General features: G+C 43.2%; 1 protein-coding gene across 3 annotated transcripts in view; it reads left to right on the forward strand.

The window, feature by feature from the left end:
- Positions 1 to 25,590, forward strand: part of UBE2L3 (ubiquitin conjugating enzyme E2 L3) — a 61,697-nt gene that overhangs the window by 31,305 nt on the left and 4,802 nt on the right. For all 3 annotated transcript variants that reach the window (XM_055322800.1, XM_055322802.1, XM_055322801.1), the window contains one exon: positions 22,951 to 23,137. In XM_055322800.1, coding sequence (XP_055178775.1) covers positions 22,951 to 23,137 — 187 coding nt within the window. The remainder of the gene's footprint in view (positions 1 to 22,950; positions 23,138 to 25,590) is intronic.

Below are 25,590 nucleotides of genomic sequence, written 5' to 3' on the forward strand. Positions count from 1 at the left end.
TATCTAATTTGTTGATATACACAACTGTTTATAGTGCTGTCTTATCTGTTTTATTTCTGTAAAATTGGGAGTAATGCCTTCACTTTCATTTCTGATTTTAGTAATGTGAGTCTCTGCTCTTAGTCAGCCTAGCCAAATGTTTATCAGTTTCGTTGATCTTTTAAAAGAACCAGCTTTTGGTTTCACTGCTGTATCTTTATTGTTTTTATACATTGTTTATCTCCTCTGTAATTGTTATTTACTTCTTTCTGCTAGCTTCAGGTTTAGTTTGCTTTTTCCTTCATTTCTTAAGGTGTCCTGTTAGGTTATTGATTAGAGATTTTTATTGTTATTGGTGTTTACAGCTGTAAATTTCCCTCTGAGCACTACTTCTGCCGCATCCCTAAAGGTTTGGTTTGTTGTGTTTTAATTTTCATTCATCTAAGGATGCCTGGGTGGCTCAGTGGTTGAACCTCTGGTTGAGCCTCTGGTTGAACTTCTACCTTCTGCTCAGGGTGTGATCCTGGGGTCCCCACATGGGGCTCTCCACAGGGAGCCTGCTTCCCCTCTGCCTGTGTCTTTGCCTCTATGTCTCTCATGAATAAATAAATAAAATCTTTAAAAAAATTTGTTTCATTCATCTAAAGATATTTTCTAATTTCCCTTGTGATTTTTTCCTTGACCTGTTTTTTAAGAATGAATTTAATTTCCACGTATTTGTGAGTTTTCCAGTTTTCTTTTCGTTATTGACTTCTAGTTGCATTCCACAGTGGCCAGAAACTATATTTTGTGTGATTTCAGTCTTTAAAAATTTATTTAAAGACTTCTTATGTGGCCTAACATGTGGTTTATTGTGGAGGATGTTTCATGAGCACTTGAGAAGAATGCTACTTTCAGATAGAGTGTTCTGTATATGTTAGGTCTAACTGGTTGTTCAAGTACCGTATTTCCTTGTTGATTTTCTGTCTTGTTCTGTTATTGAAAATGGTGTATTAGGGATCCCTGGGTGGCGCAGCGGTTTGGCGCCTGCCTTTGGCCCAGGGCGCGATCCTGGAGACCCAGGATCGAATCCCACGTCGGGCTCCCGGTGCATGGAGCCTGCTTCTCCCTCTGCCTGTGTCTCTGCCTCTCTCTCTCTGTGTGTGTGACTATCATAAATAAATAAAAATTTAAAAAAAAAAAGAAAATGGTGTATTAAAATCCCCAAAGATTATTTTAGAACTTGTATTTCTTATCTTTCTACCCTTACTTCTGTCAATTTTGCTGTATGTATTTTGTTCATATGTTTGTTGTGTTCAGGTTTATTATTATTATATCTTCTTGTTGAATTGAACCTTTGTTGATATATAATGTCCTTTGTTAAAATATTTTTTACTTAAAATCTATCTTGTCTGATAGTAATCTTGTAACTGGAGCTCTTTTTTTGTTGTTATAATTTCATGGAATATCTTTTTTCTATCTTTTTCTTCTGACTTCTTTATATCTTTGTAAAGTGAGTCTCTTGCAATCAGCATATAGATGGGTGACATTTTCTTATCCATTCTGGCAATCTCAGTCTTTTATTAAGTGGAGAGAGTATGCATTTACAATTCATATAATTACTGATAAGAAAGGATTTACTCAGGGATCCCTGGGTGGCGCAGCGGTTTGGCGCCTGCCTTTGGCCCAGGGCACAATCCTGGAGACCAGGGATCAAGTCCCACGGTGGGGCTCCTGGTGCATGGAGCCTGCTTCTCCCTCTGCCTATGTCTCTGCCTCTCTCTCTCTGTGACTATCATAAATAAATAAAAAAAAATTAAAAAAAAAAAGAAAGGATTTACTCTGTTATTTATCTGTTTTCTGGGTGTCTTATGCGTTTTGTTCCTAAATACCTCCATTATTGCCATATATATATATATATAGAGAGAGAGAGAGAGAGTTGATTTTTTTGGTACCATATAATTTTGATTCCCCTCTTTCCTTTTATATATACTTACAGTTATTTTCTTAGAGTTACCTTGGGGATTACAGTTAACATCTTAATCTTTTAACAGCTTAATTTGAATACTACTAACTTAATTTCAATAGTATTTAAATACTCTGCTCTTATATGTCTCCATTATCTACTACTTTTACATTGTTACCGTCGCAAAGAGCAGTTACAAACCCAAAGTACACTAATCTATAATACTAGCTTTTATATTTTTCTGTGTAGTTAAATTTACTATTCTTTGTATCTGTATATGCCTTTAAGTTACTGTCCTTTCATTAGCTTGTTGGACTCCTATTTGTATTTCTTATAGGGAAAGTGATGATTCAGTTTGTTTGTTTGTTTTAAATGATTTTATTTATTCATAGAGACACACACAGAGAGAGAGAGAGGCAGAGGCACAGGCAGAGGGAGAAGCAAGCTCCATGCAGGGAGCCTGATGTGGGACTCGATCCAGGGTCCTCAGGATCAAGCCCCGGGCTGCAGGTGGCGCTAAACCGCTGCGCCACCGGGGCTGCCCAGTTTTGTTTTGTTTTTTTTTTTTTTTAATCTAGGAATTTAAGAAGAAAGATTTTATTTATTTATTCATGAGAGACACAGAGAGAGAGAAGCAGAGACACAGGCAGAGGGAGGAGCAGGCTCCACGGAGGGAGCCTGATGTGGGACTGGATCCTGGGTCTCCAGAATCATGTCCTGGGCCAAAGGCTGGTGCCAAATTGCTGAGCCACCCAGGCGTCCCTAAATCTGGGAATATTTTATTTTATTTTAAGATTTTATTTATTTATTTGACAGAGAGAGAGAGAGAGAGAGAGCGAGCACGAGCAGTGGGGAGGAGCAGAGGGAAAAGCAGACTCTCCACTGAGCAGGGAGCCCAATGCAATGAGAGACTTGATTCTATGGCCTTTGGGGAGACTTGATCCTTTAACCTTTGGGTCGTGACCTGATCTGAAGGCAGATGCTTAACCAAGCCTGAGCTACCCAAGTTCCCATCTGGGAATATTTTGATTTCTCATTCATTTTGAGGAGATAGCTTTTGCTGATGTCTTTTGCTTTCAGCACCTTGAATATGTCATTCTACTGCCTTCTGGCTTCCATGGTTTCTAATGAGAAATCATTTGTCTTATTTTTTTTAAGATTTCATTCATTCATTCATTCATGACAGACACACAGAAAGAGGCAGGGAAAAACAGGCTCCTCACAGGGAGGCTGTTGGGGGACTCAATCCCTGAACCAGGATCATGGCCTGAGCTGAAGGCAGACACTTAACTACTGAGCCACCCAGGCTTCCTGTGTTTGTCTTATTGAGGATGCCAAGAAATCACTTCTCTTTTATGGCTTTCAAGATTGTCTCTTTGGGATGCTTGGGTGGCTCAGCTGGTTCAGGTGATTCTTTCTGATTCTTCTGCTTGCTCAAATCTACTGTCAAACCACTCTACTGTGGTTTTCATCTCAGTTATTGTGTTTTTCAGCTCCAAAATTTGTTTGTTTCCTTTTTATAATTTCTGTCTATTGGTATTCTCATTTTGCTCAGAAATCATTTTCCTGGTTTCATTTAGATCTTGGTCCATGATTTCCTTTATCTCTTTGAGCATGTTTAAGACTATGATTTTAGGAGTGGCCCAGTCAGAAGAGCATATGACTCGATCTTGGAGTTGTAAGTTCAACCCTCATGTTTAGGGTGTAAATAAAACTTTTTTAAAAAAGACCATTAATTTTAATTCTTTGTCCAGTGAGACCACTGTTAAAACTTCCTCAGGGGGGATCCCTGGGTGGTGCAGCGGTTTGGCGCCTGCCTTTGGCCCAGGGCGTGCGATTCTGGAGACCCGGGATCAAATCCCACTTCGGGCTCCCGGTGCATGGAGCCTGCTTCTCCCTCTGCCTGTGTCTCTGCCTCTCTTTCTCTGTGATTATCATGAATAAATAAATAAAATCTTTTAAAAAAAAAAACTTCCTCAGGGATGGTTTCTGTTGATTTGTTTTATTCCTTTAAGTTAGTCATACTTCTCTTTTTCTTGCTTTCCTTTTTCTTTTTCCTTTTTTTTAAAGATTTCATTTTTGGGGTTAATTGTCTGACTTATTTTTTTAAAGATTTTATTTATTTATTCATGAGAGACATACAGAGACACAGGCAGAGGCAGAAGCAGGCTCCCTATGGGGAGCCTGATGTGGGACTTGATCCCAGGACCCCAGGATTACAACCTGAACCAAAGGCAGACACACTCAACCCCTGAGCCACCCAGGCATCCCAGTTGTCTGACTCTTGATCTCAGCTCAGGTCTTGATCTCAGGGTCATAGTTCAAGCCTTACGTTGCGCTCCATGCTGGGCATGGAACCTACTTAAAATTTAAAAAAAAAATTTCTTTAAAGATTGATTGATTGATTGATTCATTCATTCATTCATTCATTCATGAGAGACCAGGCGGGGGGTGGGCAGAGACACAGGCAAGGGGAGAAGCAGGCTCCATGCAGGGTGCCCGACATGGGACTCGATCCCAGGTCTGATCACACCCTGGAGTGAAGGCAGCACTAAACCGCTGAGCCACCCAGGCTGCCCTATTTATTTATTTTTAAAGATTTATTTGAGGGAGAGAGCAGGGGCAGGAGTTTGGGGGAGAGGCAAAGGGAGAGGGGAAGCAGACTCCGTGCTGACAACCCTGAGCTCATGGCCCGACCTGAAACCAGGAGTCAGACACTTAACTGACTGAGCCACCCAGGAGCCCTTGTTTTTTTAGTTTTTTAAAGATTTATTTATTTGAGAGAGAAAGAGCAAGCACACACATGGGCAGGGGGAGGGGCAGAGGGAGAGAATCTCTAGCATTCACCCTCACATATACACTAAGTGTGGAGCCTGACCTGGAGCTCAATCTCACAACACTGAGATTGTGACCTGAGCCGAAATCAAGAGTCAGTCCTTCAACCAACAGAGCCACCCAGGTGTCCCAAGATTTTATTTTTAAATTTCTGTACACCCAATATGGGACTTAAACTTACAAATCCAAGGTTGCATCAGACTGAGCCAACCAGGCACCCCTCCTTTTCTTTGTGTGCTTTGTGATTTTTGTTGTTTTTGAAAACTGGACATTTGAATATTATAATGTGGAATCAGATTCTTCCCCCAGCTCAGGGTTTGCTGGGGTTTTTTGTTTTAAGTAATCTCTACACCCAAGGTGGGGCTTGAACTCATAACAACAAGAGCAATAGTCACATGTTTTAGTGACTGAGCCAACCAGGTACCCTGGGGTTTGCTGTTCTTGATTGTTAAGGCTTCACTTGTGTTCTACCAGTGTTTCAGCTGAAATATCCTCGAATGTCGGAAGCTTACGAAAAAAAAAAAGTCTCTCTCCGTCTGTGCACATTGACTCTGTGCTGGGGTCCTACTTACTTAGTGCGTAGCCAGCCAGGTTGTTGCAGTTCTCCCATAGTCTTTACTTGTTGCTTGCATTGAGGCTATGGTTAGCCAGTGGTGAAAGGTTTAGGTGTTCTCAGGACTTTTCTGAGCACATAGCCTGTCCCAGGACTTTTCTGAGCACATAGCCTGTCCTGGGCATATGCATGGCTTTCTCAGTTCCCCGGTATACTTGGGCACTTTTGAATGCTTAATTTCCCCAGGTTTGTCCTGGGCTTCTCCTCTGCTTTAGAAAGTCTATTGTATGTCTCAATTGCTATCTTTTATTCCAGGCGGCTGTGGGTTTTTCATTGCCTGTTTTTGAGCAGTGCCTGCAATTTTCCACCCTTTGTGGATTCTTAGTTAGGCAAAACCGAGACAAGCACCTCATGTCGGCCCCTCTGGTACCCCTAAGACAGGTTAGAACAGACACATGCAGTAGCGATTCGTAAGTAAGGTCTGTTTTGCTCCCTCTGAGACCAGGGACCAGGGCCCCACACGAAATAGAGGCTGCTTTCTGCAGGACATTGTGCTGCCCAGCCACAGAGGGGGTGGAGTACGAGTGAGGAGAATTGCCACAAAGCTTTCCCGCCAGTTTTCAGTTGCCTTTTTCTTGATTCTGCATTCATTTGGGTGCTCTAAACCTTGGACTGTTTTCATGATTTCATACAGAGTTCTGACAGTTCGTGGGATTTTTTTAAATTTTGTTTTGTTTTATGTTTCTGTGGAGAGAGGATTTTGGAGCTGCTTGCTTTGCCTTTTTGCTGATGTTGCTCTCTAAATCTTTAAATTTTAATCAGGAATGAGTGGATTTCGTTAAAGGCCACATTACTGTCAATTAAATTTTATGATATGAGTTTTCAAAGTGGCCTGTTAATTAAACCTCTTTTCCCTTTCTGGATTAACCCTTCCTTCATCCTGGATTATTTAAAAATACTCCATTGTAGGGAAATCAGTTGAGCATTGACTCTTAATTTCAACTTGGGTTGTGATCTTGGGTCCTGGATCGAGCCCTATGTGGGGCCCCCGCTCATCTGGGAGTCTGTTTCTGCCCCTCTCCCCCACTTGTGTGCGTGCACATGTTCTCTCTCTCTCTCATAAATAAATAGATCTTCAAAATGCCTTTTATTTTATTTTTTAAATTGATTGATTGGTTGATTATGACAGACACGGGGGGCGGGGTGTGTGTGGCAGAGACACAGGCAGACACAGGCAAAATCTTAAAAAAAAAATTAAAGTAAAAGGGACGCCTGGGTGGCTCAGCGGTTGAGCGTCTGCCTTTGGCTCAGATCATGATCTTTTTTTTTCTTTCTTTCTTTAATATTTTATTTATTTAATCATAGAGACACAGAGAAAAAGAGAGAGGCAGAGACACAGGCAGAGGGAGAAGCAGGCTCCATGCAGGGAGCCTGACGCCGCACTCGATCCCGGGTCTCCAGGATCACACCCCAGGCTGCGGGTGGTGCTAAACCGCTGCGCCACTGGGGATCTTGGAGTCCCGGGATTGAGTCCCGCATCAGGCTTCCTACATGGAGCCTGCTTCTCCCTCTGCCTGTGTCCCTGCCTCTCTCTCTCTCTGTCTCTCGTGCATACATACAATTAAAAAAAAATTAAATAAACTAAAAAAATACTAATAAATAAAGTAAAAAAATAATACTAATCTTCAGTGTTTTTGCCCCTGCTCATATGTGAGATTGGACTGTGTTTTCTCTGTGCTAGTGGATTTGGATACATGTTGCATTCATGCATGAAGAAGCAATTTCATTCTTTTCCTGTGTTGTGAGTAGTAATTTCTGCTTTTATGTTATGAGGTCTTCCTTGGTGTTACTTTTTGTCCTTTTCTAATTTTGTGACTTGAGTGCTTCCTTCTTTATTATTATTAATATTATTTTTAAAGGTTTTATTTATTCATGAAACCCAGAGAGAGGCAGAGACATAGGCAGACGGAGAAACAGGCTCCCCAAGGGAAACCCAATGCGGGACTCTATCCCAGGACTCCCGAATCACACCCTGAGCCTAAGGCAGACACTCAACCACTGAGGCACCCAGGTGCCCCAAGCGCTTTCTTTTTTAAAGCAGGAATTCATTCCATCTTTTTTTTTTTTTTCATCATTCCATCTTTAAAAATAAAAGGGGGGGGGAGATCCCTGGGTGGCACAGCGGTTTGGCACCTGCCTTTGGCCCAGGGTGCGATCCTGGAGACCCGGGATCGAATCCCACTTTGGGCTCCCGGTGCATGGAGCCTGCTTCTCCCTCTGCCTATGTCTCTGCCTCTCTCTCTCTCTGTGTGTGACTATCATAAATAAATAAAAATCAAAAAAAAAATTTCAATTATTTATTTATTTATTTGTTTGTTTATTTATTTATTTATTTAAGAGAGAGAGAAAGAATGGAGGGAGGAGGAGCAGAGGGAGAGGGAGAGGGAGAAGTAGACTTTGTACCAAGCAGGGAGACCCATATGGGGCTGATCTCACGATCATGACCTGAACTGGAAACCAAGAGTTGGATGCTCAACTGATAGTCACCCAGGCACCCCAGGAATTCATTCCATCTTGAGTTCCTTTCTTGCCTGGGGTACTCCTCGTCTCATTGTCACCCTGAACTTGTGGTGCTGCTGCTAATTTTACGTCTTATTGAGAAGTTAAAACATGCCCAAATGGAAACATTCCAACAATGACAATAAATCTTCCTTCAACCGCGCCTCAGTTCCTCATTTGTAAAATGGAGTTAATAAGTGCCTGGCTCTCACAGTGGGCAGGGGACTAAATAAGTTGACAGTGCTCCTGGGCCAGTCATAGAGCAAGTGTTTACTTCAGCTAATGGTGTGGTTAATGCTCCAGTCAGCTGCCCTGGATGCCTTTGCCTTTGGGCTTCAGAATCACAGACTTGTGAGTCATCTTTGTATCCCTGAGGCCTTGTATATCAAGGCTGCCTCCAGAATTGTTTTTAAAATGAAATGAAGGCCCTCTGGAGAGCCCTTTTTTTTTTTTTTTTTTTTTTTTTTGGAGAGCCCTTGTACTTCCTTGCAGTTCACCCCACCAGCTGTTTAGAGAGGTAGAGTTTCTGACACTGAATAGTTTCTCTGGCCTCCATACTGGCTCCTGGGCTCATGCTCTCCTTTCAGGGCCCACGTACACCAGGCTCTGGTGAACCCCTCCAGAAATTGTTTGGGGATGGCCATTAGTTGCACTGATAATGTCATCTTTCAAAAACTGGAAGTACGTTTGTCTCTGTAAGCTTTTCCATTTCAGAAGTTCTTTGCAGCACCTCACAGGCTCATCATGAGATCTCCCCCACCTGGGCTGGATACGAACGTTTTTTTGTTTGTTTATTAAGATTTTATTTATTTATTCATGAGAGATAGAGAGAGAGGCAGAGACACAGGCAGAGGGGAGAAGCAGGCTCCACACAAGGAACCCGATGTGGGACTCAGTCCCAGGACCCCACCATCACACCCTGAGCCCAAGGCGGACAGACGCTCAACCACTGAGCCACCCAGGCGTCCCACCAATCAACTTTGAATCTCTTTGCTCCCTTGTCACATGAGCTGCAGGTCAGTGCCCTCCACCAGCTGACTCTGAATTGGACTGTGGCTAGGGTATTGAAAACTAGTTGTTGAGTGAAATTCCTAGTGATGAACTTTGAAGGAGAGACATCACATTTTCTCAGGAACACCTCTTCCTGATCAGGAAACCACGCCTACCTTTTCTCCTTGGAACACCTCTCCTCCTCCTCCTGAGTCTTCTGTGAAACTCCTCATCCCCGAATCACACCCTTCTGTGTTTTCTCCAGTCACCATTCATAGTGGTGAGGTCACTTAATGACTACAAGTAAGGAAACCCTCCAATTCAGCTTTGCTTCGAAAAGGGAAAGTTACTGCACCTGACAAAAAGTCCTGTGATGGACAGCCCAGGTGGCTCAGCAGTTTAGTGCCACCTTCAGCCTAGGGCATGATCCTGGAGACCCGGGATTGAGCCCCATATCAGGCTTCCTGCATGTAGCCTGCTTCTCCCTCTGCCTGTGTCTCTGCCTCTCTGTCTCTCTCTCTCTCTCTCTGTCTCAGGGATAAATAAATAAAATCTTAAAAAAAAAAAAAAGTACTCTGGGCTGGTTAATCCAGTGCTCAGTGATGTGAGCAAGGACCTAAAATTCTTCCTGTCACTCTTTTCCCATCCTTGGGTCCGTTCAGCCTGGTTTTCACCCATCATCACATAGCTGCTGCAGTTCTGGAGTCTGCTGCAGGGCCCCAGTGGCCAGGGTAGGAAGAAGACCTTCTGTTCCTTTTACTTCTCCTCTGTCTCTTTGAACTGTTTGAGATAATCATAGATTCTCATGCAATCTATTACAATAATATAGACAGATTGGCAGTACCCTTCACCTGTTGAATAACCATAGCAGAGTATCATAACCAGAAAATCAACAGTGATACAGTCCAATGACTTTATTCAGATTTTTCTAGTTTTAACATGTGTACGTTTATGTCTGTGCAGTTTTACCATATGTGTAGTTTGGTGTGACCAAGAACAAGGACACCTATCCCAGAAGCTGCCCACAGGCTCCCACGTATCATTATCCAGAACCAGGATATAGGGCTTACCCCTGCCGCCACCCCTATCTATCACTGGCTGAGGTAGGGAAGTACACAATGGGTAGTGCCCTCCTATAGGGATATACGGTGAGCCACAACTGTACTTTTACATTTTCTAGTAGTCCCACTGAAATTTAAAGAAATTCATTTTGGAGTTTACTTTATAAAATAGTTATGTAATGCAGTGTATTAAAAATCTTGCTCAACGCATAATCAATATCAGTAACAGTTATTGAAATATTTTACATTCTTTTTTTTCGTAAAGGGTCTCTAAAATCCAGGTGGTATTTTGCACTTGTAGCACATCTCAACTCAGAAGAGTCACATTTATTTTCTTTCTTTAAAAAAAAAAAAATCTATCTATCTATATATATGTATGTATTTAAATTTTATTTATTTATTCATGAGAGAGGCAGAGACAGACAAGCAGGCTCCATGCAGGGAGCCTGATCCAGGACTCGATCCCGGGACTCTAGGATCATGCTCCAGGCGGTAGGCAGGCACTAAACTGCTAAGCCACCCAGGCGTCCCTTTAAAAAAAAAAAAAAATATATATATATATATATATATATATATATATATATATATATATATATATATGTAATTTTATTTATTTATTCATGAGAGGCAGAGAAAGAAGCAGAGACACAGGCAGAGGGAGAAGCAGGGTCCATGCAGGGAGCCCGACATGGGACTTGATCCCAGGTCTCCAGGATCCCGCTCTGGGCTGAAGGCAGTGCTAAACCGCTAAGCCACCGGGTCTGCCCAAATATATTTTTTAAAGACTATTTTTTCATGAGAGAGGCAGAGACATAGGCAGAGGGAGACGCAGGCATCCGGCAAAGAGCCCAGTGAGGGACTCCATCTCAGGACCCCGGGATCATGCCTTGAGCTGAAGGCAGATGCTCAGACGCAGGCATCCGGCAAAGAGCCCAGTGAGGGACTCCATCTCAGGACCCCGGGATCATGCCTTGAGCTGAAGGCAGATGCTCAAACCCTGAGCCACTCAGGCGTCCCTCTTTTCTTTTTTTTTAGTAGGCTCCACACCCTGTGTGGAGCCCATTGCGGGGCTTGAACTCATGACCCTGATATCAGGACCTGACCTGAGATCGAGTCACATGCTTAACTGACTGAACCACCCAGGCATCCCAGAAGAGTCACATTTCAAGTGTGCAATAGCCAACAGTTTGTGGCTGTTTTGTTGGACAGGTTTAGACCAGTCAGGATTTAACCCTGGGTCACAATGAGGGAGCATCGTAACCACATACAAAACTGGTGTTTTGCCAGCCCAGAAACGAGGAAATACTTGTTGGCTGGACAGCTAGTTGGGGTCTGGTGTGACCCACCCCCCATCATAGGGCCCCCTCTTTTTGGGCTCTTCTCACAGTGACTTTTGCTTTATTGTGATATGAATATTTATCTCAGTGAGTTCTGGGTCAGGTAGAGAAGCCTATGGCAGTTTCCCTTCCACTTCTTTTCCTTAGCACCTCACAGTTTGTAAATTGAATTTGTAATTATCCTAAAGCAGTATTTCTCAATGTGATTGTGTTGTAAACTGCATTTTGGTGTGTGCATGTGGATTATTTGTGTAGAATTTTCCTGTTTTTCATTCATTAGATACCAGTGGCTAACTTTATCATTGGGACAATGTAAGGATACCCTCAGGCATTTCTAAACCTGTGTGGGAGGGACAACACTGCCCTTGGTGGAGAACCACTGTTTCTGTGTTAGCTTTAATTTTTTTTTTAACTTTATTTATTTGAGGGAGAGTGAGACAGAGTGCACGTGCGTGCACACACGTGCACAAGCAGGGAAAGGCAGAGGGAGAGAGAGAAAAAATCTCAAGCAGACTTCTGCCAAATGCAGAGTCTAGTGTAGGGCTTGGTCCCAGGACCCTGAGATCATGACCTGAGCCTAAACCAAGAGTTACTCAACCAGCTGAGCCACCCAAATGTCCTGATTTTTTTTTAAACCCGTTTTATTGAGATTCACAAACCATGCATTTCATCCTTTTACTTATTTATTTATTTATTTATATTTATTTATTCACGAGAGACACAGAGGCAGAGACACAGGCAGAGGGAGAAGCAGGCTCCATGCAGAAAGCCTGACATGGGACTCGATCCTGGGTCTCCAGGATCAGGTCCTGAGCCGAAGGCGGCACTTTAATTCTTATTTGTTTGTTTGTTTGTTTAAAGATTTTATTTATTTATTCATGAGAGACACAGAGAAAGAGAGGCAGAGACACAGGCAGAGGGAGAAGCAGGTCCCATGCAGAAAGCCCCATGCGGGACTCGATCTGGGTCTCCAGGATCACACCCTGGGCTGAAGGCGGCACTAAACTGTTGAGCCACCTGGGCTGCCCTAATTCTTTTTTTAAAAAAATATTTATTTATTCGTGAGAGACTGGGTGGGGGGGGGAGGCAGAGATAGAGGAAGAAGCAGGCTCCCCACTGAGCAGGGAGCTTGATGTGGGGCTCAATCCCAGGACCCCAGGATCATGTCCTGAGCAGAAGGCAGAGACATTTAACTGACTGAGTCACCCAGGTGCCCTTCTTTTTTTAAATTCAGTTGTAATTAGCTTTAAAAAAAAAAAAGAAAAGAAAAGCAGTAATATCAGTTTTTCTTTCCTAACAAGGACTTGTTTTATTTCGTGTGAATGACCTGGAATTGACTCTCTGTTTCCTAGATTGGCTGTGAGATTCTCATACTTCTTGCTTTATTAGCTAGTGTAAGCTGTGACTGGTGCCTGGAATATCCAGAGTTGTGGAAATGTTATCTGTGTACAGTTTCCAAGCTAGTTCTAGCTTCTGGGATCATTGTGTTTCAGGTATATTAAACCATTATTCTGAGAGCCGACATTCCTGGCCACATTCAAAAGAATAACATAAACCCTAGCATTGATGATTTTATAACCAAGAAGAGAATCTGTGAGTTTAGCAATTCATTTAGGAAATATTTGAGGCTTCCTTCTGAGGCTATCTTGGGTCCCTGCTCTCAGGTATCTCCTGGACCAATGGGAAAGACAGGTGATCAAAGTGCAGCTATCAGAATGCTATAAGGAGCCCACCAGAACAGCAAGGCTCTTTGCCACCACTTCCCTCTCTCTTAGGTAAACCCAGCGTTCTTCCTTATATGAATACATCATTGGGGCACTGGGGTGGCTCAGTCTTAAAGTTAAGTGTCCGACTCTTGGTTTTGGTTCAGGTTCTGACCTCAGGGCTGTGGGATTGAGCCCACCCCACCCCCTCCGTGCTTAACAGGGAGTCTGCTTCAGATTCTCTCCCTCTGCCCCTCCCTCCCATGAATGTGCGCGCTCTCTCTCTCTCTCTCTCTAAAACAAATGAGTAAATATTAAAAAATATATTTTTGCTGATCCCATGGCTTTCCAGAGTGGGTGCTGCTACCATGTCCTCATGGCTCCTTGTATTCTTGACAGCTCTGCTTTCCTGTGTCAACCTGGGGTGCTGGCCAGTGGTCTTGGGAATTCGTGATGGCTTTGTTTTTTTTTTTTTTTTTTAATAAAAGAATGTATGTTGGATCTTTAATACTCCCGCAGACACTTGTTATCAGACACTATTGATATCATCTTTACAAATGAAATGGGGTTTGTGCCCTCCTGTGGGGTAGTGGTAAAGAAACTATGGTACATCTGGATGGTAGAATATGCTGCAACCATTACAAAGATTGAGGAGATAATAAAAAAAAAAGATTGAGGAGATAAGTATGCGTGGATGATGAGGGTAATGTCAGTAGCAAACTGCGAGGTAAATCAAAATAAAATTGGTTATGGTACTGTGCACACAAATCCCCAGCATGGGGGATCCCTGGGTGGCGCAGCGGTTTGGCGCCTGCCTTTGGCCCAGGGCGCGATCCTGGAGACCCGGGATCGAATCCCACATTGGGCTCCCGGTGCATGGAGCCTGCTTCTCCCTCTATGTCTCTGCCTCTCTCTCTCTGTCTGTGACTATCATAAATTAATTAATTAATTAAAAAACAAACAAACAAATCCCCAGCATGTGAGAGTGTGTGTGCTAATATATATGTTCGCCTAAAATAAAAGGGGCAGGAGTGCCATCTGCCAGGGTGCTGGCCCCATTTCTCCGTCAGGGATGGAAGACTAGGGTTGTGTGTTTTCTACAACAAACACAGATTTCTGTCTCTGATAGTGATGATTTTTTTTTTTTTTTTTTTTTAAGCCACTCTAGAGGCCAGATTATAGAAAGCAGTGTGTGTTCGTTCTCGGCTTGCCTGCCCTCAGCCTTAGGGTCCCTCCTTCAACCTTGAGCTCTTCTCCTCTCCCTCCTGGGAGAAGTTAGCCACTCCTGGCCCAGCTCCCTCAGCCTCCAATGAAGCAAAAATAATTTATTGAACAAAGTTTTATCAATTTTCTGTTTGTTACTTAATGGATGCAGAGTGTTTGAAGGCAAAGGAAGTTTTGAAATTCGAGAGGTGGTTGTACAACATTATGAATTCACTAAATACCACCAAATCATATGTCCCAAAACAGTTAATTGTATGTTATGTGAATTTCGCCTTGATTAAAAAACTTCTCTTCCCACTTGTGACGAAACCTAAAATCTTGGGAAGCTAGTAGAGTATTTGGATATCTGTGACACAGGAACCCTTTCCTTTCTTTTTTCTTCTGTTGCCCTCTGGTGATTGGTATAGTGTCCGTTTGAGGCTTTGCTTTCCTTGTTTCACCTTTGTGTTGCTACATTTGTAGTTCCAGTCTCTCACCTTCCTTTCCAGGTTCTTACTCTCGTTCTAGCCCATTTCACTGTAAAGCCTCACCTGCCAGACCCCTTCCTGCTGATTCTCCTGCACCTTCTTCTTTCTGACTTGCTGTAGCTGTAATGGTTGAAGCCAAATGAGGGGAGCCCTGGTTTCTGACCCAGAGCCATACACAAAATATAATTTTGTCACCAACCTCAGATTATACTGGGGATGTTTTTAGGGGGAAGAGCATGCTTTCACGTTGATGGGAACTGTTGAGCTCTTGTCAAAGCCAGCCACAGGCTTTGTGGACAAAAGCCATAGGGGCACTGTCCTCCACGGTCTCTTTAACACCAAGTGTTGCTCCTCCTGCAAGGTGCTATGGCCTAACAGAAGTGGGAAACATCTGGATTGCAGAGCAGAAGACAATGTATAGCAACATGAACAGAAGTACAAAAGAATATATAGACAATATGATTCCAGTTTTATAAATACTTGTAAGTAATATGTGCAGATGTCCAAAATAAAACGCCTTTATTTACACTATATATGCATAGAGAACATACCAGGGCCATGCATCAGGTGACTAACAGCTGTTATCCTGCAAGATGGAATGTTAAATACACTCTTTTTGGTACGAATGTTAGCTTATCTACTTCTACTTAAGGGGAATGTGGGTTATGGTGTGAGAAATTTGAATTCAGGGGAGAGAAAGTTCCCTTTTGAATTCAGTTAATGGAGATTGTGATTTTTAAAGTTAGATATAATTCAGAGGATAGTTTATTCGTAAGAGACTGTAAAATCAGTTCTAAAAATACTTATTCCTACTAATACTTTTAATATGATGGAATTCTGTAATGTCAGATATTCATTGACAAAGACCTATACTGTTAAAAGCTGTGCAAACCAAATGGTTAGAAATAATACAAATGACTCCTGTTCAGAAAGCAACATTAGCACAGATTGAGCAAAATTAGTGCAAAAACTGGGCAGATTTTGTGATTAAGGCAACCAGGAAGTGTATTTTCAGAATATATACAAATGAATAAATACTTGACAATTTACAAAGGGTAAGAAGACATCATCTGAGTTCAGAAGACCCGTGAGCTTGTCTCAGCCTTTGACAAGATTCTAGAGTGGACCCTGAAGGCATTAGAGTAGGAAAACTCCCCTTTAACAAAACAGTTCAACTCTGGGGGACAGGTGGCCAGTGGGGCAGGTCTGGGCTTAACAGCCTAGTGGTAGTGAATCTTGAGCTTTGTTAACTTGCTAGGTGAGGGGTAGGGAAAGGATGCTGCTGAGGAGTCATCACCAAAGTGGACCGAAATGGATGCAATGTACAGGGCCTTTATTCTATCTGACGCTTAAAGAAGGGACAGCGTGTTCATTAGATCTAAACCAGGATCCTCCTGTTTGCATCAAGTCAGCCATGAGTCCTGCATGTGGTGTCAGACAGTTAGCTATGCACACACTATAGGGGCATGCCATGTGGCAGTAATCCGTATCAGGGAGTGGGAGGATGGGCCTGACTTCCTCTAGCTGCCAGAGTGCTATGTGGTGTCCTTATGCATCACAGAGAAAGAGTCACAGTGGTGACCCAAACTGACTTCTGTGGGATAATTGAAGGAATTGGTCTTCACTTGAGGAAGGGAAGACATGAAATGCAATGGAGTCTTGAGATTCTTGAAGGATTGCCTTGGGAAGAAAGATTAGGTTTGGCCACAGGGTTAGGACATGTGAGTAAAAGGTCCCAGGTGGTTTGGTGCCATGTGTGGAGGGGCTTCTTCTTGGTCTCAGTTGCCACAGAATGGCTTTGTGCCTTGCAAAGCTGGTATCAAGAACTGTGGAGGATCTCAAGTTGTTACCCTCCTTGCAAGCTAACAAGGTAGCTTACCATAGCTTAGGGTGTCACCAGGAGACACAGACTTCTCATACAGAGACGGAGTTAATGACTCATGGCACAGCAGGCAGCGTGAGCCTCAGCACATTCTCATCAATTCCCCTGGCCCACAGGTCCCCCAGAAGTGATGAGAATGGGCCCAGATGGATGCCTGCAAATGCAGTGAATTGTGTTACAGGAGAGGAAGTCTGAGTTTAGGTTCTTCAGCTGATTGCTCAACTTCAACCTCACTTGTCTCATTTCCAGATGTGGGTGACGACAGCATCTGCCTGAGGTTACTGTTGGGGAAGGTGAATTGGAGATAAGACAGAAAAGCAGCTAGCATGTACTAAGTCCTTGGTAAAGAGTTGGTCGAATCTTCTTTACATGCATATATATCATGACTAGAAGCAAATGCAGAAAAGTGGATTCTTAGCACAAGAGCAGTACCAAAGTTATTTTTCTTTTTCCATTTCTCTTCATCCATACTGTTTATAAAATAAACAATAAATACTTTAAAAATCAGCCACTTATATACAGAGAGAGTGGATATATATTGGCCTAATCACCTATAGTGTCTTCAGGAGAGAGAAAAAGAAATTTTCAAGTCTGTGCACTAAATTGAGAGTGTAAAATTATCAGAAGAAATTAATTTTACATCTAAAAACATTCCTTAGAAAAAATAAAAATAAAAACATTCCTTGGGACGCCTGGTGGCTCAGTGGTTGAGCATCTGCCTTTGGCTCAGGAAGTGATCCTGGAGTCCCGGGATCAAGTCCCATGTCAGGATCCTTGTATGGAGCCTGCTCCCTCTGCCTGTGTCTTTGTCTCTGTCTGTCTCTCTGTCTGTCTCTCATGAATAAATAAATAAAATCTTTAAAAAAAAATTTTTAAAGAAACATTCCTTGAGGGGATGTTTTTCCTCATTTCCTGGGTGGCTCAGTGGTTGAGTGTCTGCCTTTGCTCAGGGCATGATACCAAGGTCCAGGGATCGAGTTCCACATCGGGCTCCCTGCAAGGAGCCTGCTTCTCCCTTTACCTGTATCTCTGCCATTCTCTCTCTGTGTGTCTCATGAATAAATAAATAAAACATTTATTTATTTGTTTGTTTGTTTAGAATTTTTTATTTTATTTATTTTTTTAAGAATTTTTTTTTAAAGATTTTATTTATTCATAAGAGACACAGAGACAGAGAGAGGCAGAGACACAGGTAGAGAGAGAAGCAGGCTCCATGCAGGGAGCCTGATGTGGAACTCGATCCTGGGTCTCCAGGATCATGCCCTGGGCTGAAGGTGGCGCTAAACCACTGAACCACCTGGGCTGCCCATAAAATCTTTAAAAATTAAATAAATAAATAATAAAATAAAAACATCCTTTGCCATAATCAAATGAGCTAAAGGGAATGCAAGGCATCCATAAAGGTGGTAATAACAGAAAAATATTGGTCGGAGTCATGTGTAAAGATAAAAATGCTGGAATCTTTGGTTAATTTGGTAATGAAATGGTGTTACAGCTTGAGGCAAATTCCTGGATAGTTGTGTAATATTTTTCTACAAAAAAAAACATGTTTTCTCATTAAGGTCCCTTATAGTTTCTGGGCTGCCTTCCATAGAATAAGTTTAGCTCTGAAATGCCAAGAATTCTCATGTGGTGCTGTCGGGCTTTTATCCAGAACGTATATCCTTTGTTTTAATTTTTGCATACCTTCTTCAGCAAAAGTCACTGGGACAAGTGGACAGTCTGTGATTGGCACACACACACAAGTCACTCCTTTGGTCATTCCCAGAGCCCCAGACAAGAACGGAGGCTCAGAGAAGTTAAGGTGAGCTTAGTCACGTTTCCTGGGTGGCAGTGAGAGGTGCAGCCTGTCCTGCTTTCCTTGAGGTTTTGCCCAGGTGCCAGGCACGTTGGACATCTCTCTAACCTCATCATCAGTGCAGATTGCAGTTATACTTCCATTTTATGATGTTCGGGAACATCCCAGGCTCACCCAGCAAGCAGGAGATAGAGCCGAGATTAGTACTGCTAACTGGAACTGACTCATTGTTGTCTCCCAGTTCCTAGTGCAGGGCCCAGCACCAGGTGAGGCACAGGGGTGGTTGATCAGTCTGGGGCAGTGAATGAATAAATCTGGCAGATATGACCAGCCAAACAAAAGTTATATAGGAAAGCTCTTTTTATATGGCTTAAAGTGGTGTAAGTGAACATGATTTTTACTCAGAAAATTTAAATCTCTCTTAAAAACCAAAAGAAGAAAAATGCCACAAAAAACCCTTAAAAACCAAAAATCAAAACCAAAAGCAGTCTTCCCTGAGTTCCCCCATATATAATTTGTACAAATTTGTACATTTGTAACAGTAAATAGAGGTGTCCTTGGTCATGAGTGACTCCTGGTGGGCAGACAAGGCCGGGAAAAGGACTGTTGCCACTTTAACTTCTCGACAGTATTCTAGAGAATTCTGTGTTCCTGAAGAAGGGATTAGGAAATGTTTTGTTGGGATAACAATGATTTTCCCAAACATTCCCAAGAATGTTTTCTTCTGACCTTGTGCAGGTCTGACTCCTTACACAGGCACCTAGCCTGTACTGTTTGCTGACATCTCCACCCACTTCCAGACCCTGAGTCTCTAACTTCCTCACAAGTTTCCCCACAGATTATTCTTCTGACAGTGTATCCCATTGCTCAGAAGAGAGTTCAGAGCCCTAAACACAGGCCTACCCTTTCCTCAGGAAGACCCCATGCAGTCCCTCAGCCACACTGGCAGCTCCCAGTCTCTTGTCTTGCCCCAGACCTCCTCTTCCAAGCCCCACCATTCTAGTCCTTAGTCCCTCTACCTGGAAAGGCCTCCTTCACCCCTCAGCCTTTCCTAATTTTACCTGTCCCTGAAGCCCCCTGTACCATGCCTTCCTTCTTTGGGCAGGATTATAACTTGGGGAAGTGTGGAGTGGTGCATGCCAACCTTCTTCCCCAGCAGAGGAACTGTGTTTGCTGGGGGATGCCCAGCTGGTCTGGGGTTTAAAGAGGAAAGGCTGTGGTGTGGGGGGCTGCCACCAGCATTTCTGGGCACTCTGAGAAGCTTAGCTTTCTTTGGGTGTGACATGACAGGAGAACCAGAGTTGAAGGGTTTGCTCAACTTCCTGAAGATGGAGGATGGGGAGAGGCTAGGTCTCTCTCTCTCTCTCTCTCTCTCTCTCTTTTAAGATTTTTTAATTAATGAGAGACTCACACACACAGAGGCAGAGACACAGGCAGAGGGAGAAGCAGGCTCCCTGCATGGGACTCGATCCTGGGTCTCCAGGATTAGGCCCTGGGCTGAAGGCAGCGCTAAACTGCTGAGCTACCCAGGCCACCCAGAGGCTGGGGCTCTTTATCTTCAGTCATCTCTCAGAGGTGTCTGGGCCCATCAGGGTATCGAGGCCCTGAGGTTTAGATCTTTGAGCCATTCTAGGAACAAGGAGATAGGGCACGGTCCTGGCCCTGTCTGGTTACAAGCTGGGGGCAACCTTGGCTCCCCAGAGTCTAGCCATCCAGCTGGATATTGGCTTTACTTTGAGGAGACCAAGCTGACCAGAATTTGGAGCCCTGGCTACCTGTTTGGCCTGTCACCACTCAGTGTGGTCTTGGTTGAGTTGTTATTTACCCCTGGTGTGACTCTTCATATTTTCTTTTTCTTCTTAATTTTTAAAGATTTATTTTTTAATTTAAGGTTTTTATTATTATTATATTTTTAGGGAGGGAGAGGGAGAGAGAATCTTCAGCAGACTCTGTGCTAAGCATGGAGCCTGACAGAGGACTTGATCTCACAACCCTGAGATCATGACTTGAGCTGAAACCAAGAGTTGGACACTTAACCAACTGTACCACCCAGGCACCCCAACTCTTTATTTTTTCAAAAAAGATAAATATTTACCAAGTACCTATCTGATAAAGGGCTGTTATCCAAAAACACACAAAAAATTCTTGAAACTCAATAATAATAAAAGAGTCTGATTATAAAATGGGCAAAGGGGGGCATCTGGGTAGCTCAGTCAGTTGGGTGTCTGCCTTTGGCTTAGGTCATGGTCCCAGAGACCTGTGATTGAGCCCAAGTCAGGCTCCCTCCTTAGCGGAGACTCTGCTTCTCCTCCCGCCCCCCGCCCCCTAGCTCATGTTCTTTTTCTCTCTCAAATAAATAAAATCTTTTAAAAAAATGATAAAACACTATCAATAAATGCTAGGGAGGATGTCTCTTGGTGAGGAACTCTTAATTTGATGGTGGTGGGAATGAAAAATAGTGCAGCCACTTTGGAAGACAGTTGGTGATTTTTTTTTTTTTTAACAAAACTAAACATACCCTTAACCTACAATCCAGAAATCATGCTCATTGGTATTTTTACAAAGGAGTTGGGAAGGTGTGTCCACACACAAACCTGCATACGGATGTGTAAGGCAGCTTTATTCATAGTTGTCAAACTTGGAAGAAACCAAGATGTCCTTATAGTGGATGAATGGATAAATAAGTGGTGCTAAATTCAAACAATGAAATATTCAGTGCTAAGAAGAAACGAGCTATTGTGCCATGAAAAAACTTGGCAGAACCTTAAATTCATGTTACTGAGTGAAAGAAGTCATCTGAAAAGGCTTTATATACTGTAGGATTCTAATTCTAACGTATGATATAGTGAAACCATAAAATGCATGATACCAAGAGTGAACCCTACTGTAACTGGACTGTGAGTGATAATGAGGTGTCAGTATAGGTTCATAGATTGTAACAAACATACCACTCTGGGGGGATGTTGATAGTGGGGGAGGCTATGTGTGGAGGAAGGGACATGCAGGAACTCAGCAGCTTTCCCCTGCTATCCAAAAGTAGAGCATTCTGGGGCACTGACTAGGTCATTCAGTGGAGCCTGCGACTCCTGATCTCAGGATTATGAGTTTAAGCCCCACATTGGGTGAGGGTATTACTTAAGAATAAAATCTTAAAAACCACATAAACAAAAGGGGGAGTGTTCCCAGGAAGCCTTCTGTAAGCTAAAATGGTGTAAAGCAAAGAAGCAGTTACCAATTATATGGAGAAAATGTTTAGTGTCCCCAGACCCCAAAAATAGTATCTCTTAGGCTTGTCTGATACTTTATTTTTTTTTAATATTTTATTTATTTATTCATGAGAGACACACAGAGAGGCACAAACACAGGCAGAAAGAGAAACAGGCTCCATACAGGGAGCCTGATATGGGACTCAATCCAGGACCCCAGGATCACACCCTGAGCCAAAGGCAGGTGCTTAACTGCTGAGCCACCCAGGCGTCCCTTTGTCTGATACTTTAGGACACATCTTGCTAACAGATACACAAAATAAATCAAGGTAGGGGTGCTTGGGTGGCTCAGTCAGTTAAGTGTCTGCCTTCGGCTTGGGTCATGATCCCAGGTCCTAGGATTGAGCCTTGTGTTAGGCTGGCTGCTCAGCAGAGAGCCTGCTTCTCCCTTTTCCTCTGCTGCTCCCCCTGCTTGTGTGCTCTCTTGCTCTCTCTCTCTGTGTGTCAAATAAATGAAATCTTAAAAAAAAAAAAAAAGAAAGAAAAAGAAAAGCAGCTTGGGCAGTTCAGTGGTTTAGTGCCGCCTTCAGCCCACAGTGTGATCCTGGAGACCCGGGATCGAGTCCCACATCAGACTCCCTGCATGGAGTCTGCTTTTCCTCTGCCTTTGTCTCTGCGCCTCTCTCTCTCTCTCTCTCTCTCTCTCTCTCTCTCTCTCTCCCTCTCCCTCTCCCTCTCCCTCTCCCTCTCCCTCTCCCTCTCCCTCTCTCCCCCTCCCTCCCCTCCCTCCCCCCTCTCCCTCCCCTGTGTGTCTCTCATGAATAAATAAATAAAATCTTTTAAAAAATGAATCAAGATAAAGCACAGATGCTCACAGGTACAGTTTCAAGCTCCAGTGGCTTGAGGCTGAGATGCTGGGTGTAATTCCCAGGAATGGCGCTGGGCGGTGCCTCTGTAAAGGATTGCAGCAAAACACTGCGTACTATTTTCACTTTTTTGCCTTTTTTGGTAAAAGCGAAAACCCTCTTCAGATTTCTTTCTGTTGGCTAATAAAACAGGTACTAATGTAGGTCTTTCATGAAACTGAAGTGGTGTCACTCGAACTTTTGAAAAGTGAGGGATACTATACTTCCCTCTTGGTGTTGCCATAAATCTAAAACTATGCAAACAAAATCTATTAAGGATACAATGAGAAAGAGACCACAACACCAATCTCAGATCTTTCTGGAACTTAGTAGACATCTTGCTGTAGAAATACTGATCAATTGTTGGCTGCCCTAAAGGTGACATGGCTTCAATTGGTATACCACTTGAAATAAATTAAGTTTTCAAGTAAATAGGGCAGTCCTGTTTCAGTGACAGGTTTTTGAGCTGTAGCGTGTTCATTTTGATCTTTTCTTGTTCCCTGCAGGACAACCCTCCATATGATAAGGGGGCCTTCAGAATCGAAATCAACTTTCCAGCAGAGTACCCATTCAAACCACCGAAGATCACATTTAAAACAAAGATCTATCATCCGAACATTGATGAAAAGGGACAGGTCTGTCTGCCAGTAATTAGTGCTGAAAACTGGAAGCCAGCAACCAAAACCGACCAAGGTAAGGCATGCTGCTTGTGTCTTCCTCGGGTGGTGCTGCCATGGGTCAAGGGCTCTTTAGTCCATTCTAATGCCATATCTCACAGAGTCCAGAGAAATCTTACCTGACAAACTCCAGTGTACGCAGAAGTGCTGCTGAGGTCCCATCATTCCTCATGGGCTGGGCACATCTCAGTTAAACCGTTGACCTGCATAGGTACTGGAGGAGGCCCTCCTGTGCTCACAGACCAGTGGGGACACATATAGAGAGGCTAGCCCACCATTGGCTCCCTGTGCGGTGAGGGGGTCCAGGCACTGTCCCTACAAGTTTTCATGAAGGGTTGCAGGGCTGCCCTGAGTGAGAAACGGCAAGTGGTGACCTCACACAGCAGTTAACACATGAACTCAGACTTGAAGAAGTTGGGGAGGTTGGAGAGGTCCTGCCAGACTAAAAGAAAGGTATAAGGCCAATCCACGTGGCAGGCAACATAATGCCAGTGGCTCAGAGCAGGTGGTATGGAAGGATGGGGCATGGTTGTAGGCTGGGTGCCCTTGACCCGTGGCTTTAGCAGGCCTGGAATTCTTTGTCATTGGATGTGTCCATGCATGGCCATGTGTACAGGTACCTCTGTGGGAACATACTTGTGCTTACTTTTCTGGGACAGGTACTTGATTTGTTATTATGGTTGGCCTTCCTCTTGTCCCATGGAAGTATCTGGATTTTGTTACAAACTGTGTCCAATTTTTGTTAACTGTAGAACTTTCTTTTGAATTTCCAATCTCATATATTGGTGGTTTTCTTATATGTAGCTACCCGAACCACTATATGGTCTTTTCAGATTAAAGGGATTAGATGAGTCTGGAATTTTTGAGGCCACAGAAGGTTTTTCAGTGACCAATATAGTCATTTTTCAGTGGAAAATGGAGGTAGAAGGTAGAAGGTTCTCCAGGTAGAAGATGGAGTTGAAAACCTTTTGCACAGGAAGTTGAGCCTCCCTTATTTGAAATAATCACCATGAAAGATGTCTGTCAGGTTTCACAGCTGAATGGTAGAAAGGAGCGAGTTTAAATGTTGAGTCAGAAGAGAAAGATCTCTAGAGGATGTGGCTCTGTGTCTCTCATGAATAAATAAATAAATAATCTTTAATTAATTAATTTTAAAAAGCTTGGTGAAGTATGTTCTTAAGTACACATCCATGGGTTTTTTCCTATACAAACTCTTACCTCTGTGGTGGAAGGCTGTAGCTCCATTCGTTCATGAAAGCCTTGTTAGCCCCTCACACAACCCTTGGAGCCCTTGCTGGCATCTGCATATTAAACACCATGCCTGGGGAAGAGGAAGTCCTTCCAGGCCTGGCTGTCTCACACCTCAGACTCCCAGACCTCAACGTTCCAAGATCTCCCTTACCTGAGAACTGGGCTGGAACCAGTTGTATCGAGGCTTGGAAGTAAAAGTGCTTTGCCTCCTCTACCAGGGACTGGCTGCCCAGGAGAGGCAGATCCAGGTACATAGCCAAAATGCTGTGCTCCCCTCCCCCCCAATCAGATAATCAGATACCTGTCAGATACCTCAGAGAAGCTTTTTATTCTTTTTTTTTTTTTTTAAGATTTTATTTATTTATTCATGAGAGACATACACAGAGAGAGGCAGAGACACAGGCAGAGGGAGGAGCAGGCTCTACACAGGGAGCCGGATATGGGACTCGATCCCGGAACTCCGGGATCACGCCCTGAGCCAAAGGCAAATGCTCAACTACTGAGCCACCTAGGCATCCCTAGGAGCTTTTTATTCTTTTTATACTTGCTAACAGACTTTTTAAGATCCAGATTTTGGTACAGGGTACTCTTCTATGTGCAGTGGTAGGCAGATTTGCTATTTTGTGTTTTGGGACAGTTAGGGTTTCTTTCTGGAAAATCATTCTGTAGATTGTCTTCACATACATCAAGGGTGATGTTCCTGGCACTTGCTGCCATGTGCCCTTGCTTCTGCTATCTATGACTATATTATAAACTACCTAAAACTTCATGTCTTAAAATAACAAGGATTTGTTATTTCTCATCCTGTAGGTTGGCTGGGCCCTGCTGGGTGGTTGGTTCTGCAGCTGGTCGTCCCTGAGGTCACTCATGGCTCAGTATCTCTATGTAATTCAGCATTCATGGCAACTTTAGAGTATATAACTACTGCAAAAGAACTAAAATCGGCTGTACACAGAATGTCCAGAGTAGACAAATCTACAGAGTGAGAAACAGATTAGTGTTTGTCAGGGCTGGGATGAGGGGATTAGGAAGTGACCAAGAGTGAATGTTGTTTTGGAATGACTAAAATATTCTGGAGTGAAATGGTGGAATCACAATTTTCTGTATCTACTAGAAACAACTTAATTGTATACTTTTGAGAATTTTCCTTTTTTTAATATCTCAATTTTTAATTAGAAAGTAGGGAAGCATTAAAAATTGAGCAAAAATAGCAGGAGA

Source organism: Nyctereutes procyonoides, unplaced genomic scaffold (genome assembly GCF_905146905.1).
Source record: "Nyctereutes procyonoides isolate TBG_1078 unplaced genomic scaffold, NYPRO_anot_genome, whole genome shotgun sequence".
NCBI classification, from domain to species: Eukaryota; Metazoa; Chordata; class Mammalia; order Carnivora; family Canidae; genus Nyctereutes; species Nyctereutes procyonoides.